This window comes from Apis mellifera, linkage group LG4 (assembly GCF_003254395.2).
Source record: "Apis mellifera strain DH4 linkage group LG4, Amel_HAv3.1, whole genome shotgun sequence".
Lineage (NCBI taxonomy): Eukaryota > Metazoa > Arthropoda > Insecta > Hymenoptera > Apidae > Apis > Apis mellifera.
This window is the reverse complement of record NC_037641.1, coordinates 11,853,345-11,870,915: the sequence shown is the minus strand read 5'-3', so window position 1 is coordinate 11,870,915 and position 17,571 is coordinate 11,853,345. Positions and strand designations below refer to the sequence as shown.

Here is a 17,571-nt window from a genome sequence, read left to right as displayed (position 1 = left end):
GGGGAGGGGGGAGGGAGGTGGGGAAAAATCGATGGATCGGATAGAATCGGCTTCGTAATCGGATAGAATACGGGGGAGGGTATGGTGCGGGGATAGGCTCTCGAACGCTTTGAAAAGGTACGCCGTCGAGTAGCGTCGCACGAATTCTCGAACCGCCGATCGCAACGTTACGATCGATCGTATCACGGATACGAGGGTGTATGTAGATGTGCGGCTTATGGTAAAACCGGAAACCGGTGTCTGGTTGCAGTTGTCGGGCAGCGGTATGCAGTGAACGTGATGGACGAACACGTCCTTCGGGGGAACGCCGCAATTATCAAGTGTCACATACCGAGCTTCGTCGCCGAATTCGTCGAGGTTGACTCTTGGATCGAAGACGAGACCACTGAAATATATCCTAGCACCGATTACGGTACACCAAGATTAAACAGAGATATATAAGAAAAGAAAAAGAGGAAACGACGAAACTTTTTTTTTTTTTTCATCCTCTTTCGTTGTCCACGCTCGCGAGGCTTTTCTCCTTTTCTTCTTGTTTCTTTCTCTCTCTTTCTCTTTCTCTCTTCCTCTCGAGCTAAGTTTGCTCCATTTAACGGCCGCGTACAGGAGAGAGAGAGAGAAAAAGAGAGACGGACGTTAGCTTCCATTCGCAATCACGCGGTCGCGAGGCAAACGTTTTCAAGGATTCCCTCCTCCCCTCCCCTCCCCCCGGGCATCGACCGGGGATTATCGCTCGTCGTAATAACAGTAGCTGTACGTAATATCCTCTGCGATCCTGTGTTCCGTTCGAGCAGAGAAATCGCTCCCTCGATTCGCACGCGACGAACGGAGACACGCAACAGGTACGATCGCCATTGTGACTCGCCACCGCGATTGCAATTATCGAGGAGGAGGAAGGGGGAGGGAGCCGGAAATCGGTCGCCACGAGAACACTGCTTGCTACTTGTGGAGAATGTAGCAGGATGCGTCGTGACAGTCGCAAGTAAATAAGAATAAGAAAAAAAGACTTTTTTTCTCTCTTTCATTCCTCTTCCTCGTCTCTACTGTTTCGAGAAGAACGTTCTCTTTCGTTCCATCGGCCTCCACTCTCGAAAATTTCGATCGACGATGGTTGATAAGCGTGGCAAACGACGAGATCGTTCGAAATAGATGTCCCTCGTTTCGTTCGACGAGTAAACGAATTATCGAATTATTGAAATTGTTCGTACGACGTTGACTGCCGCTGCTCGCGCTGTCCCAGACTTTCCCTCCTTCCCCGTGAAAATGTTTTCTCCCCTTCTCCTCCCCACTAACGACACTCTCGCATCTCCCTTCTTCTTTCCTCAAGTGTGTGACTACCTAATCCAGAATATACGTGTGTGGTTGTGGTTGTGGTTTTGACGTAGTTGTAGCTTGCTTCTTTTCGTGTAGAGTCGTCAATTGCATGCGTCGGGCTCGTTCGTCGTCGTCGGTGGTTGTTCCATAGCCGGAAGTCACCGAGAGGAATCGTAAACGCCGCATCACGTGGCTCGAATACCGATTACGACTTTTTAATCCTTTCGTCTTATTCCCTCCCTCCCCTTTTCTCTTCTAATTCTTCTCTCGATACTAATCGAGTGTAATGATATAAACGAAGAAACATTTTTTAATGTTTTTTAATGTAACGTATAGAAAAAAGTAGAGAAATAGTTCAAAATTTGCGAATATTATTATTATCATTAATAGGTTTTAATTCGATCTGATTGAGGTTAAACATACATACGTAAATGTATTTAATGACGGATAAAATTAAACGCTCGAGTTTCGAGCCAGTTGGGAGGGCAGAAAGGATTAAAGGGGATATCGGAAGCTATCCTCGCCGAGGACAATGCAAACTTTCGATAGAATTTGCCTCGAATGTTTGACGAGCGGGCCCGAATCCGGGTAGAACGAATTCGATAGAACGAATTTTGAGACGAGTGATGGATAAAACACACGTTCGACTTTGCCAACTTTAGTAGTAATAATTGGGGGGGCTGCATGCGGGCCAATCTATTAATCAAGACGGCATTATACTCGTCCAATGCACGCGTGTACGAGTATCGTGCGGTCTCCTCTATCGGGGATAATTGAATATTTCTGATTGCCAGATCCGTATCTGATATCAATTTCCGTTTAAAACGTCTCTCCTCGCCTCGATTAAACTGTTTCAACGTATACATATATACACATATATAATCGATACTGTTCTGCCGGAACGTTATTTCCGATAAGTCAATTATTCCCTGGTTAGAAACATTGCACGTATTTTTTGTTCGATGAAATAAAAAGAAAAAAAGAGCGAGAAATATAACGATTTTTATGAATGGGACAGATGGAAAATACTTGGTACTGCCTTCCGGAGAGCTTCACATCCGCGATGTTGGACCCGAGGACGGATACAAGACCTACCAATGCCGCACCAAGCATAGACTGACAGGAGAGACGAGGCTTTCGGCTACCAAGGGACGACTCGTCATTACCGGTAAGTGAGAACAATCGAGTCTCGAAATCCTCGAAATGATCGAAATCACGATTCTGATTTCCCCGATAATTCTCTCTTTTTCTTTTTCTTTTTTTTTTTTTTAAATATCGTGGACAAACAACAATCGTTTAAAAATGTCACGTCATTTTATTTAGAGGCGCGTAGAGACATTTTCTAAATCTGGAAATCAGAATCGTGTTTCCAGTTTCGAACCTGGACACTATGACAACAATATTTTCAATCTCTGATATTTTCGCGGATTCGTGATAAATGTTTTCGTTATTCCTCTCGTTGTATTCGTTTTCTATATTTCTTTTTTTTATTTTTTTTTTCTTCTCCTCTCGATAAACTCGAAACCCCTGCCAATTTATTGCCGCGCGCGACAACAGATAAACGCGAGCATGTCGAACGAGGATCTCTTTTGCTATGTAAATCGGCTCTCCCCGCATACGCGATACCGAATCCGTGTCGCCGGCCGCCTCTTTCTCTTTCACCGTGCCGTGTCGGGAAACTTTGTTGTCTAGGTTCGAAACTGTTTACCGAGGCAATTGATTTTCCCCGAAAACCTGTGTTAACCAGACCAGTTTCAACTACAATTAATCAAACGAATTACATTATATATATATATGTGTGTATGTATATATACATATATATATACGTCGTTGGAAAATCGATTGCCCGCGAAGTAGATGTCGATGTAATCTTTCTTGAAACCAACCAGTTTCATCGATGATTTCTGTATAACACGTAAACATATATCTAGAAGAAGATCGAAATTTGGATGGAAAGAATTGATAAAGAAATCGGATAGATCGAATTGGGAATGAAACTGGTTGGGGAATAAAACCTGAATGCTGGGACAGGGTACCCCTGCGGGCACGCGCCACCGCCCGTCCATGATTTGACTCTTGGCATGATCGGTTTCGATGAACAAATTTATAAAGATATTTATTATATATTATACTATATATATATATATATATTTATATGTATATATATAGAAAAAGAGACAAATCGAGAAAGAGAAAAAAAAAAAATTCAAATTCTCTCGACGCTTTGCGGCGCCCTCACGCGATCTCCGGGCTCTGTCCTTCGCTCTCGCGTGGTAAGTGAAAAGAAAAACATCACTCACTAACTAAACAAACTATACTCTCAACTATCGAGCCAAATGTGTACGAACGGATGTGTCAGATCGCGCAGCTTTCGCCATTTTTTTCGCCCCCTCCCCCTCCCCCACGATATTTCCTTATCTCGGAAGAGAGAGAGAGAGTTGAGGTGCGCACAACTATCCTACCGAAGCGCGAACAATATTGAAAGAAGCCACGGATACGGATTGTCTCTTTGAGAAAAAGGAGGAGGAGGAGGAGGAGGAGATCTCCGCGAAGGGGAGACGAGAATAGGCGATCATAGATATTTGATTGCGAGGCAGAACCTGTGGGCAGCGTACGGCCAAAGTTCCCCTCGATGGACAACATTAACGGCCTCTCCACGGAGTCGAAAGCCGACTTACCGCTCCTCTGCCCCGCCCAAGGATTCCCGGTACCGGTTCATAGGTACGGAGTCATACAATTGATTCATTGATGTCGAAGACGATAGCTCGAGCAACGAACCGAAAGTCGCGAGAGGAGAGGACGATTCGATTGGATTTTTAATTCCCTCTTCGAAAAGCTTTCCCTCGGGGGTTCCCCGTTCCACGTCGATGAGAGAAGGTTTGTTGATCCTTTTCTCGCGATTCGTTTGCACGCAGAACCGGTGGGCAGCGTCCGGCCGAGGATCCCCTCGACGGACGATGTGCGCGGATTGAGGAGCGCGGCGAACGGGAGCCAGGCCTTGATATGCCCTGCACAGGGGTTCCCGGTTCCTTCGAACAGGTAGAGAAGTAGAGGGGAGGAGAAAAGTGTATTCTTTCTTGCCAAGCAAGCATCGGTTGGTTTAATTTAATCAGAGCCGGTCGGGAGCGTGAGGCCGAAATTCCCTACGATCGACGACTCGAGGAGTTTTCGAACGACCAACGACGGCTCGGTCACCCTTCTCTGCCCCGCGCAGGGCTACCCTGCCCTCGTGTTCAAGTAAGTGTCTCGACGACTCGTCTTCCATCTTTCTTTCTTTCCTTCTCGCCTCGCCTCAGAACCCGTGGGAAGCGTCAGGCCGAAATTCCCTTCCGTGAGCAACATAAACGGTCTTACCGTCCTCACCGATGGAACGCTGCCGCTCCTCTGCCCGGCGCAGGGGTTTCCCGTTCCGAGCCATAGGTATGTGATGATGGAAACATTTTCTTTCGAAAGGGATGAGAGGGATTGAGTGAAAGTTTCTTCCCCTTCCTTTTTTCTTTCCGCGATCGAAACTTTTCGCCGAACTCGAATTATTTCGAAAGAGCGTTCTTTTATTTTTAATTCTTTTCGTTACGTGGATAATTGCAGAATTATTGTATTATCAAGCATCTTTATCTTGTCGTGTTTCTTTGTCATCGAGATTGCTGGGAGGATCTTTCTCGAGTACATTTTTGCCGAGAAATAGCGAAGAGGTTAAGAAGAGTCGCTTACTTTTCGAAGTTCCAGCTTAGGAAATCGTTGAAAGTAGTGAAATTTGTTGTTGTATCTTAGCAAAACTGGTATCAAAATGGTATCAAAGATTTAAATTTGGAAATTTTAATTTGGAATAAGTGAGGAATAGATGTAATTTTGATAGTTGATTTATGTAATAAAATCTTGAATTTGGAAAAAAAAGAGGGAAAAAAGTTGTTTGCACAGGTTTTAATATCAAAGGGTGTCCCAAAGTTCAGGCAAGAAGTAATATTTTCTTTGATAAAAAATCCAGGTTTACAAAAATTAAAAATAAAGTATAGCGTGTGATCAAATTTTGTAAATAAATATGATAATTGAATTTTCTTCTTCTTAAACCTTAGACTTTGAAAAAAGAGTTCATTCCGATCATCGAAACGGGAAATTACACTACCAGGAAATGACTCACGCGGTAATTAAATTGTTTCTCGGGCTGTACGGCATGTGGCACCGTCTCGTTGAAACCACATGTCGTCCGTATCTTCCAATTTACACCAAAAACTGGATTATCGCGGCAGCGAGCAACACGTTATTGCCTGACCAGCCGCGCTTTCGAAGAAGAACGATCCGAACCAAAACACACTGACATGTTTCACACATTTCTTTCTCAACGATCACTCTTAAATTTTCTGAACCCCAAATACGATTATTTCCTCGCTTAACCAATTCTCATCTCGTCCTTGAACATAATCTTATTCGAAATCTTTTTTTAAAAATTGAAAGCGAAGAATTATTCTTTCCATTTCTAATAATCCTTACTCCTTTTCTTCTACGAAATTCGAGTCTTGCTAGAATTCTAGGACACCTTATATATACATACATATACATACACATCAGTTGAACATAATCTTATTCGAAACAAAAACTTTTTTAAAAATTGAAAGCGAAGAATTATTCTTTCCATTTCTAATAATCCTCGCTCCTTTTCTTCTCCAACGAAATTCGAGTCTTGCTTGAATTCTAGGACACCCTATATACATATACATACACGTCGGTTAATCGAGTCGGATGCAGGGGTTCCCTGTCGTGTTCTCGGCACGAGGCGTTTGAACGCGATCGCGTTTTGGTGAAATTCAGAGCCGGTTGGGAGCGTGAGGCCGAAATTTCCTACGATCGACGACACGAGGGGATTCCGCACGATGAAGGACGGCCCGGCCACGTTGCTGTGCGCCGCCCAAGGCTTCCCTGTCCCGGTTTACAAGTAAGTCACGGGGCGAGTAAGATCGGATGGATGCACCTTTTCTTCTTCTTCTTCTTCTTCTTCTTCTTTTTTCTCGATCCACCGCTCGATTCGCAGAGCCAGTGGCGAGCGCCCGCCCCAAACTCTCAACAACGATCAACCTAATCGGACTCGCCACGAACACGAACGGAAGCTTGCCGCTTTTCTGCCCCGCGCAAGGATTCCCCCTCCCGTCTTATAGGTAGGGCACTCGTAGATAAGCATTCGAGGGGATTGTTCGCGGCATTGTCGCTTCTTCTACAGTTTTTTTGTTCGTTTTTTAACAACTGATCGTGTTAATTCATGCGTTTTTTCTTGGCGAATTTCTTGGCTAAATTAAGAAATTATTATTTAACGCAAATTAACGTGTGAAACTTATTTTCGTGTTTAAGTGCGAAGAAAGAAAATTTGTGGAATATTAAAGTTTATGTAAAGTTGTTTTAATATTAAGCACGATGTTTTGATAATTATCAAGATGTATCCTTTGGGCAAATATCGTTGGATATTTTTCACGTTTCTTATTTCATCGAAGACAAAGCTTGCAATAGAATGCTTTCGCATTCACCTATTCCATTACTTCTTATTTTTCATTCATTCTATATCCTTCTTTTCGCTATTTCCATCTCTCTATCATCGATCTCTTAACGGATAGAAATAATTTCGTTAACTTAAAAAATCGTCGTTTACTTAAAAGAAAACTTTGAAGATAATATTTCTATCCATTTCGACCAGTCAAACCGAAAATGTATTTCTTCGATCCGCGGTCTAATTTGAGATAAATCTAACCGTTCGACGTTGCATTATTCCACGCTTCGTAAAATTATACCTAAAAATCTAGCTTAAGTTATTTTAAAAGGGTCGAGTATAATAAATAAATATCGATGCTCGGAGAGTTCGAGCTTAAATAGATTTAACCCTTTGCCTGTTTCACTCGATCGAACCAGCGTCAAATTAACGCGTAAAACCTTTATATTTCGATATTTTATATATCTTTACATATAAAGAAAAAAGATTATTGAATATTAAAGTCCAAGATGCATCCTCGGTTTGTCAGAGAGCAATGGTACTTTTCCTTCTAATTTTTTAATTATTGCATAATTATTTGTTTCATTAGCTATTTCATTAGAGTTTTAAAAAAATCTATTGCTTTCACATTCCCTTCTTATTCGCCTCTTATTTCATTTCCATCCTCATCATTGCTTTCTTTATCTATTTACAAAACTCAAAGAAACATTGAAAACAACATTTCAAACTTGCCGAAGATATCGTCTTTCTCCCGCGATCACTAATTTGAGATATTTCATTTCCATCCTCATCATTGCTTTCTCTATCTATTAATTTCTTTACGAATAAAAGTAATTTCGATAATCGCGCTTACAAAACTCAAAGAAACATTGAAAACAACATTTCGCGATCACAATCTCTAATTTGAGATAATATTTCATTAGAGATATTTCATATTTTCAATATTTCATAGTTTTGAAAAAATCTATTGCTTTCACATTCCCTATCTATTATTCGCCTCTTATTTCATTTCCATCCTCATCATTGCTTCCTCTATCTATTAATTTCTTTTCGAATAAAAGTAATTTCATGCTTACAAAACTCATAGAAACATTGAAACATTCAAACTCGCTCTAATTTGAGATGAAAACTATTATTCCACATCAAGATTACAAACAGCTTACGAAGCGAATTCCAAAAAAATCAAACACGAATAAACATTATCGATCAAATGAACTGTTGTAAACCCCGTTCATTCTTAACAGAAGAATGAGAAGGCTGTTTCCACAGACGGTTCCCTGTCCCTTTTACGCGCGAATCCCCGCGAATCCTGTTCTTTTCGACTGCTCGCAGAACCGATGGGGAGCGCGAGGCCCAAGTTCCCGACCGTGGACAATTCCCGTGGCTTCGTCTCGTCACTGAGCCAGCCTCTCACGCTCCTCTGCCCCGCCCAAGGATTCCCCGTCCCCTGGCACAGGTGAGGGGAAGTCGCCCTGTCCCGGCAACGCTCGACTCGATGACCCTTGTCGTTGTTCTCTTCTCCACCCAGAGCCTGTGGCCGCGACCAAGCCCAAATTCCCAATGACCGAGAACTCGAGGACGTACACGGTACACCTCGGCCAACCTTTGACCCTGCTCTGCCCGGCCCAGGCGTTCCCGGTTCCAGCGTTCAGGTAGGGCAAACGATCGAGCGTATGTCCAAGGGATTGTCCTCTTGTTTTCTTCCACGTCTCTATTCTTCTATTGTTGGGGTTGGCAACTAAGTAATTGCGGATTTCAGTTGAAGTTGATGACGACCTAATCGAAGCAATAATCGTCATAGTATAACTCGTGAGATTGCAGAGAAGCTTCGTGTATCGCATACATGTATCGAAAACCGCTTAAAACAACTTGGCTATGTTCAAAAACTCGATACATGGGTTCGTCACGAACTGAAAGAAAAGCGTTTAACGCAACGCGTTAACAGCTGCGATTTGCTAAAGAAACGTAATGAAAATGATCCATTTTTAAAACGACCGATAACTGGCGATGAAAAATGGGTTGTTTGCAACAATATCAAGCGGAAAAGATGGTGGAGTAGGCCACGTGAACCAGCTCGAACAACATCAAAAGCTGGTATTCGTCGAAACAAGGTTTTGTTATCAGTTTGGTGGGATTACAAAGGAATTGTCTATTTCGAATTCTTACCACTCAACCGAACGATCAATTCTGTTGTCTACATCGAACAACTAACGAAATTAAACAATGCGGTTGAAGAAAAGCGGCCCGAATTGACAAATCGAAAAGGTGTTGTATTCCATCGTGACGATGCAAGGCCACACGCATCTTTGGTCACTCGGCAAAAATTATTGGAGCTTGGTCGGGATGTTTTGTCACATCTACCATATAGTCCTGACCTTGCACCATCCGATTACTTTTTGTTTCGATCTTTACAAAACTCCTTGAACGGTAAAAATTTCAATAATGATGATATATCAAATCGTACCTGATTCAGTTTTTCGCTAATAAAAACCACAAGTTTTACGAACGTGGGATTATGATGCTGCCTAAAAGATGGCAAAAGGTCATTGATCAAAATGGGCAACACATTACAGAATACATTAAAGTTATTTAGTTCCACGAAAAAATTGTCTTTGATTTTCTAAAAAAAATCCGCAATTACTTAGTTGCCAATCCAATACTTCTCCACCACGTTAGAGCCCGTAGGGAGCAGCAGGCCGAAGTTCCCCTCGTTGGCCGACTCGCAAACGTTCAGGGTGGCGCTTGGTGGCGCGATGACGTTGCTGTGCCCGGCTCAGGCGTTCCCAGTTCCAGCCTTCAGGTAAAGGAGAAGGAGTTCGAGTATACATATCTTTTCACACGGTGAAGAAACATAGTGGTGGATATAGATGTCAGATACCTTGGTCGTTTCTCCAGAGCCTGTCGCGAGCACGCGGCCGAAATTCCCCTCGTTGGCCGATTTGCAAGCGTTCAAAATGGCGTTGGGTGGCGCGATGACGTTGCTGTGCCCGGCCCAAGGGTTCCCAGTTCCGTCTTACAGGTAACACTCGACTCGTTCAATTCTTCTCCGTCCAGAGCCTGCGTCCAGCACCCGTCCGCAAATATCCGGGCCGACTGATCTTCTACGGTTCAGCGCCTCCTCGCGAAAAAGCGTCACCCTTCTGTGCCCCGCCCAAGGATTTCCAGTGCCTGTCTATAGGTAGGAGCGAAAGAAAAGCGTGCGATTTTTAGAGAGAATATGCAAAGAGGAGTCCCCTATTCCAGCATATTCCGGGATGTATTCCGTAGAACGTCTCGCGTTGTGTTTTTTTAGAACCGGCTTCGAGCAGCAGGCCACAGTTTCCATCCGTGAACGACGTCGGATTACGCGTGGCGAAAGCCACGGGGTTCTCGTTGCTTTGCCCCGCGCAGGCGTTTCCAGTCGCCACGTTTAGGTAGGTCTCCACGACGAGAAACAGGAGGAGTCTCTCTTTTCCTTCCCTGTCCCAGTAAGTCGGGCGAATAAGATAGTGAAAAAGATCGTGGAACGTCTTCTCCCTCGTTGGTCCCGAGCTTGCTTTTTCCAGAGCCGGTCGGGTTCGCGAAGCCAAAGTTCTCCACGATCGACAAGAGCCGAACGTTCGAGGCCCGGCAGGGCCGGGGCGTCACGTTGCAGTGCCCCGCGCAGGCGTATCCCGTCCCAATCTTCAAGTAAGTCGAGCGAAGGGATCGTCTCTCTCCTCTCTCTCTCTCTGTTCAGAACCAGTGTCGAGCTCGAAACCGAAATTAACCGCTCTGGACGTGAAATCGACGAATCCCAGCACGGCCATGGGCACCGTTACCACTCTCTTGTGCCCCGTTCAAGGATTCCCCGTGCCCGCGTTCAGGTAAATCGTCTCCTCTTCCTTCTCTTTCCTTTCTTTTCCATCGATCTGGATCCTGTCCCTCGAGGAAAGAGAGGCGAACAGGTTTTTATCCAAGTGATTTTTCCCCTCGCAGAGCCGGTAGCAGGCGCCAAGCCGAAATTCCCGATGACGGAGAATTCGCGCACCCTCACCACTTACACGGTGTCACGCGACCAACCTCTCACCTTGCCCTGCCCAGCCCAGGCGTTCCCCGTTCCAGTCTTCAGGTAGTAAGCGTTTGACGCAAGAGTTGGTCGATTAAGAAGGAGGATAAGGGGGAGGAGGGATGCAGAGTTCTAGAGTTCTAAAAATGGAGTTCGCGAAAGATATTATACCCGGTCCCAGTGTTTACAAATGTCGATCGATGGAATTTGTCATTGTCCGTCCGGATGTGTGTTTTGCCGGTTTTGTCAGAGCCTGTGTCCAGCGCGAAGCCAAAGTTCACGAACGCGGACATAAAGGTGGTGAGGCCGACGGCTAGCTCCGCCTCGGTGTCGATGACTTGCCCCGCCCAAGGGTTCCCTGTCCCCGTCACACGGTAAAGTAATTGAAAGAAGGAAGGAAAGAAAGAAAAGTGGAAGAGAGCGTAATTCTTCCTCCCTCAGAGCCTACCTCTAGCTCCAAGCCGAAACTGCCCTACGTGCGTAAGGTCGAGTTTATGGAAGGGAGGAACGGCGACGCGTCGTGTTTGACGTGCCCTGTCCAAGGTTACCCCGTTCCAATTTCGAGGTGAGAAGAGATATTTAACACGCCAACCGCGGTCCACGATTTCCCAATCAGGGGAGGTGTCGGTTTCGATTGCCTTTACGTTAATTCTAATCTCGCTGCCTCTGTCGATCGATATCCACATCCATATATATATTGGAAATGTAATTCTCGTCACCGATACACGTGTATATATCTTCCCCAGAACCTGTTGGATTCAAGTCGCCCATATTCTCCACGGACAATAGCCTTAGTAAATACGCGAGGCGCGAGGGGACGAGCGTGGTGCTCGCGTGCAGCGCTCAGGGATTCCCCGTGCCGACGACCAGGTAACCCTCGCGTGTCGTATTTCTCAATTTCGATCGATTGTGAACATTCGGGGTACGCAAAGATTAAGAGATGCCGTATATTTTCGGAATGGAACGCGTTCTATTATTCTTCCTCTCCTCGATGATAGAACCGATCGGGTCCAAGTCGCCGATCTTCTCCAACGATCTCAGTTCGACCGCGTACGCGAGGCGGAATGGAACGAGCGTGGTGCTCGCGTGACGACCAGGTAACCCTCGCGTATTTCTCAATTTCGATCGATTGTGAGCATTCGGGGTACGCAAAGATTAAGAGATGCCGTATATTTTCCCGCGTTCTATCATTTTTCCTTTCCTCGATGATAGAACCGATCGGGTCCAAGTCGCCGATCTTCTCCAACGATCTCAGTTCGACCGCGTACGCGAGGCGGAATGGAACGAGCGTGGTGCTCGCGTGCAGCGCTCAGGGATCCCCCGTGCCGACGACCAGGTAATCTCGCAGGGTTCTATTTTCGATCTCGTTGTTCCTCCTTCTTCCTCCTTTCCTTTCTTCCCTTCGAATTTTTTTTTTTTTCTTCTTTCGTTTCGTAGAGCCGGTCGGATTCAAGTCGCCGATCTTCTCCAACGATCTCACGCTTAGCGCGTACGCGAGGCGCGAGGGGACGAGCGTGGTGCTCGCGTGCAACGCTCAGGGATTCCCCGTGCCGACGACCAGGTAAAGCGATCCCTTTGAGTCCTTTCCGAAGCGTCGAACGATGCTTCGAAACTTGAAAATTAATTATTTCGGATTCTTTGTGTGGATTCCAAAATTAAAAATGCGAGTATGCGATATAGCTTTGCGCTCCAGAAGCGAACGATATTTATTTATTTATTAATTGATTCTTCTTTGGGATAATCTTACGAGTATTATGGTTTTTAGGTTTCTTTTTTGATATCAAGTTAGAACGCGGATCGAAAATACATTTTCGTCCAAGTTTCACAGAATAACGAAATTATTTATATATATATAAATAATAATTTAAATATAATTAATTTAAAAATTTAATATCCGACAAATTTTCTTTCTTTATACGTTAATTTGAAATCATTTTAAATTACCCAAGAAAATGTGTGGAATCGTTGTTCGGCCTGGAGCACAAAGGGATAAAGTAAAAATACTGAATATAATAATTAAATGTATATTTAAAAAATTTACATCGCAAATACTTGTGAAACTTTTAAGAAATCGGATAGCAGGCAGGAAAGTATTTCGAATTTGATAAACGTACGATAAACTGGACTTTGACAATTGGAAACGGAATATTCTAAAGTTATTATAAATTATTATAAATATTACGTACCGATAAGAGAAAAGATTGTTTTTCTAAAATATAATAAATAAATAATTACAGAAACGCGTACATTATAATATACATAAGATGGATTAGAATAATTCATAAATATCAAAGATGGCTGTAAACAGAATTAATTTTAATATAGTATAGTAAAAGGTTTTTATTTTAAACGATATCAAGTGAAAATAATATAAAAAAACTTATCGATAATTTAAATTAAATTAAAACCGTTTCGAAATTTAAATTCTTAATAATATTTCCCAACCAAATCACGAAAACATGACCGATCAGTTACTTCTCTGCTTGCATACGCCTGTATCTCGTTTAATCTGTCAACGTTTTCGCCCATTTCATTCACTTTCGATACATCGTTCGAACCACTGTTCCAGCGATTCATCATTCAGACTTCCAAATACAACAATCCCAATACATAGTTCCCTCCTCTCTGTCTCTTCGAGGCGTAAGTATAAAAGTACCATTTCTCTATAACCACGTCTCGAAATCGTGTCGAAAGAAAAAAAGAAACGAAGCGGCTTACTTGACTCGAGGGGCGGCGCGTGTTTTCGTAGAGCCGGTCGGGTTCAAGTCGCCGATCTTCTCCAGCGACGACAGCCTGAGCAAATACGCGAGGCGGAGGGGCACGAGCGTGGTGCTCGCGTGCAGCGCTCAGGGATTCCCCGTGCCGACTAGCAGGTAATCGAGAGGGGTGGGGCGGGGAGAGGGAAGAGAGCGAACTTGAATCGATCGATTTCAGAGCCGGTCGCAGCAAGGTCGCCCCGATTCACGTCCGACGATCTGAGCCGGACGATCGGCCGATCCGTGGGCCAACCCGTCCCCATCTTTTGCGCCGCGCAGGGAAGCCCTGCGCCCACCACTAGGTAAAAGAAAATGAATCGATCGATCAAAATAAACGAGACGAGACGAGGAAACAACAGGAGCGAGAATAATCCAAAGGATCGATGTATATTGTTTGTTAGAACCTGTTGGAAGCAAGGCGCCAGCCTTTGCCGGGGATCAAAAACTTTCTCTATTGGTGCGGCGAGCGAACACGGACGTTAGTCTTCCTTGCAATGCCCAGGGTCATCCTACTCCTGTGTATAGGTACGAAGAAACTGGCCCACTTGGAATAGAAACGAATGTCTCTCCCTTCTCTCCTCTCCTCTCCTCTGTTAAGATCGAGGGGAACCCTGTTCCCGGGGGTTGGAAAAATTTTAACGGAATTTCCCTGTTGTTCACTGACTTGGTTACTTTTTGCGTGCTTTGCTCAGAGCCGATGGGGATCAAAGCGCCAGCCTTCCTGGGGGACGTTAAATCGTTCCTCCTCGTTCGTAGGTCGGGGACTAAAGTGAGCATGCCGTGCAACGCCCAGGGGCATCCTGTTCCCGTAACCAGGTACCATTTAATCGAAAATCGGAGTGGAAAAAATTTAACCGTTTGCGCTCCTCGAATTCGAACAGAATATCGTAGATTTATAATCTCATCTCAAAGATATAGAAATATTATTTTCAAAGTTTTTCAGTTTCGTGAGCGTGGTAATGAATTCAATTGGAGCGAGAAGAGTTTGATTGAGATTAACGACAGAGAAAGCAACTCATTAATAAGTTTATTAATGAAATAGCGAAAGAAATAATTATACAATAAAAAAAGTTAGAAGGAAAAGTGCTATTGCCCTATTTACAAACTTGAGGATGCATCTTGGTAATCGCTTCGTAAAGTATCGAACAAAACGACAACACAGAGATTTTAATATTCCATAAATTTTCTTTCTTTACGCGCACATAAGACACGTAAAATATTAAAATACAATAGTTTTACGCGTTATTAATTCGTGCGTGAAATCGTTTCAACTGTAAGAAAACGCGCGGGTTCGAATCCGTTGCTGCGACGAACGAGCGCAAACGGTTTTAAAACGCGGCTGTTCTCGAGTTTGAAGAAACGTTAATGACACCACAAGTCCATTACGCGACCGGTCGGACGCGAATCTCTCGGTGTATCGTGTTTCCGTGGCGTAACCCGATACACCGTTAATCCGGTAAAAACAGTTTCGAAGGCCTCGCTCTTCGCTAATCCTTGTGACAGAGCCGGTCGCCTCGAAGAAGCCAAAGTTCTCGAGTGACGCGAAGAAGTCCTGGTACGATCGCGTCGTCGGCCAAGATCTCACGCTCTTCTGTCCCGCCCAGGGGTTCCCCGTCCCTTCGCATAGGTATATATATATACAAAAAGAATTAATCGTCGAACGAGTGTATATCCATATATCGAAGCAAGGCCTCCTCTCTTATCGACAGAGCCGGTCGCCTCGAGGAAGCCAAAGTTCTCGAGCGACGCGAAGCTCAGCTGGTACGAGCGTGTTATCGGCCAACATCTCACGCTCCTCTGTCCCGCCCAGGGGTTCCCCGTCCCCTCGCATAGGTATGCCTCGAGAAAAAAGGAAATTAATCGTTAGACGAGTAGTAGCGAGACACGGCTTTCTCTCTTATCGACAGAGCCGGTCGCATCGAAGAAGCCAAAGTTCTCTAGCGACACGAAGCTTACGTGGTACGAGCGTGTTATCGGCCAACATCTCACGCTCTTCTGTCCCGCCCAGGGGTTCCCCGTCCCCTCGCATAGGTATATATATACACACATATAAACAACGCGAGAAAGAGTTTAAGTTAAATCGTTTAGACGTATTCGTTTTCGCACGTTTCGATCAGAACCGGTGGGCAGCAAAGCGCCGGCGTTCACCGGCACTTTAAAGGGCGGATGGATGGAAACGGAAGGAGACAGCCACGTCGTGCTCCTCTGTCCCGCTCAGGGGTTCCCGGTTCCAACGTATAGGTACATATATCAATGGAAAAGAAGCAAGCAGTTTTTTTTTTATATTCTCGTTAGAACCGGTGAGCAGCAAAGCACCTGCGTTCACCGGCACTTTAAAGGGGGTTTGGATGGAGGCGAAAGGGGACACCCATGCCGTCCTCTTCTGTCCCGCGCAAGGATACCCCGTGCCCTCGTTTAGGTAACTTAAGAGCGCCCTCGGGATAATTGCAATACCTGTGCTAGATTCGATCGACGCGATTTTTGCCCCCTTGGCCTTGTTCTCGTTCGCCCTCGTCCACGAGGCGAATATCGGCCACTTCCCATTTCCCCGCCGCTCAAAGCGGAACGATTAATTCTGCCTCGTTCGTCGCGTGTTGTGCATTGTTAGAACCGGTGGGCAGCAAGGCACCGGCGTTCACCGGCGGGGATGTGAAGGGCGTCTGGCTGCAAAAGGGGGCTGGATCCAGCGCCGTGTTGCCGTGCCCCGCTCAAGGATATCCCGTCCCTTCGTATAGGTAAAAAAAAAAAAGTATCTGTAGGGGAGAGAGATCGAGGAAGAGAATCGATCGCTCTCCTTTGAATGAATCCTCTTGAATGACAGGGTCATCCCTCCAATTATCCGTACGTATTAACCCAGCCAGCGTGTTAAAGCTCCGTTGACAGCTTCGTTGTTTTCGTGTGTCCACTTATTAGAGCCAGTCGGGAGCAAAGCGCCGGCGTTGATGGGGATCGTTAGAGGAATAATGTTGCAAATCCAGGCCGAGTCCAGTGTCGTGATATTCTGTCCAGCGCAGGGCTATCCCGTGCCCTCGTTTAGGTAAAAATTCTATACGAATCCTTCTTTACGAAAGGAAGCTCCACCCAGATCCAAATCGCACCAATCAACGTGACTAATCAATCGGGATCATCTCACCTCACCTTCTTTCATCTCGCTCTTCTCTTATCACTACCACTAACACCATTAACCGCCACGTGTATATTCTGTGTATGTTGACCGCATGCGTGTACGCAAAACGAACTCGATTAGAACCGATCGGGACGAAGGCGCCTGCGTTTACGAGCGAGTTGAGGGGCGGTTGGCTGAGGAAGGGAGCGAGGTCCAGCGCCGTTCTCTCGTGCCCGGCCCAGGCTCATCCTGTGCCCACGTTTAGGTAAACACTCTCGTTCGATGAAAAATTATTTTAAAAAAAAAAAGAAAACAAGAAAATCTTTGGAATTAGAGCCGGTCGGGAGCAAAGCGCCGGCGTTGACGGGTGACTTGAAGGGCGGCTGGAAGGAGAAAGCCTACGAGTCGACCGTCGTTCTCTTCTGCCCGGCTCAGGGTTATCCCGTGCCCAGTTTTAGGTAAATCGTTCCTTTTCGAAAAAATTTCGATTGAAGGGAAATACATACATCGCCTATGTTCGTATCATTTTCGTTTCCGTGGGATCAGAGCCGATCGGCAGCAAAGCGCCCGCGCTGACCGGCGAGATGAAACGGGGTTGGAAAGAGATCGGTGCGCGATCGAGCGTGGTGTTGACGTGCCCCGCGCAAGGATATCCTGTGCCCAACTCTAGGTAAATCTAGATCACGCGACACGATTCTTTTTTCTCTCTCTCTCTCTCTTTCCACGGATAGAACCGGTCGGTAGCAAAGCGCCGTCGATACTCGGCGAGAAGGGAAGTCTGATGGAGAGGCGCACCCGTGCCGACATCGTGATCCTCTGCCAAGGGCAGGCTTACCCTGTGCCAACGTTCAGGTAAACGACAGGAAATCCTCCCTTTTTTCTTCACATACCTTTCTTC

General features: G+C 45.3%; 1 protein-coding gene across 51 annotated transcripts in view; it reads left to right on the top strand.

Annotated features, from left to right (window-relative positions):
- The window catches only part of Dscam (Down syndrome cell adhesion molecule), a 60,375-nt gene that overhangs the window by 11,845 nt on the left and 30,959 nt on the right, over positions 1–17,571 (top strand). For 14 of the 51 annotated variants that reach the window (XM_026439945.1, XM_026439914.1, XM_026439911.1 and 11 more), the window contains 2 exons: positions 2,330–2,479; positions 10,742–10,874. In XM_026439945.1, coding sequence (XP_026295730.1) covers positions 2,330–2,479; positions 10,742–10,874 — 283 coding nt within the window. 51 annotated transcript variants of the gene reach the window in all.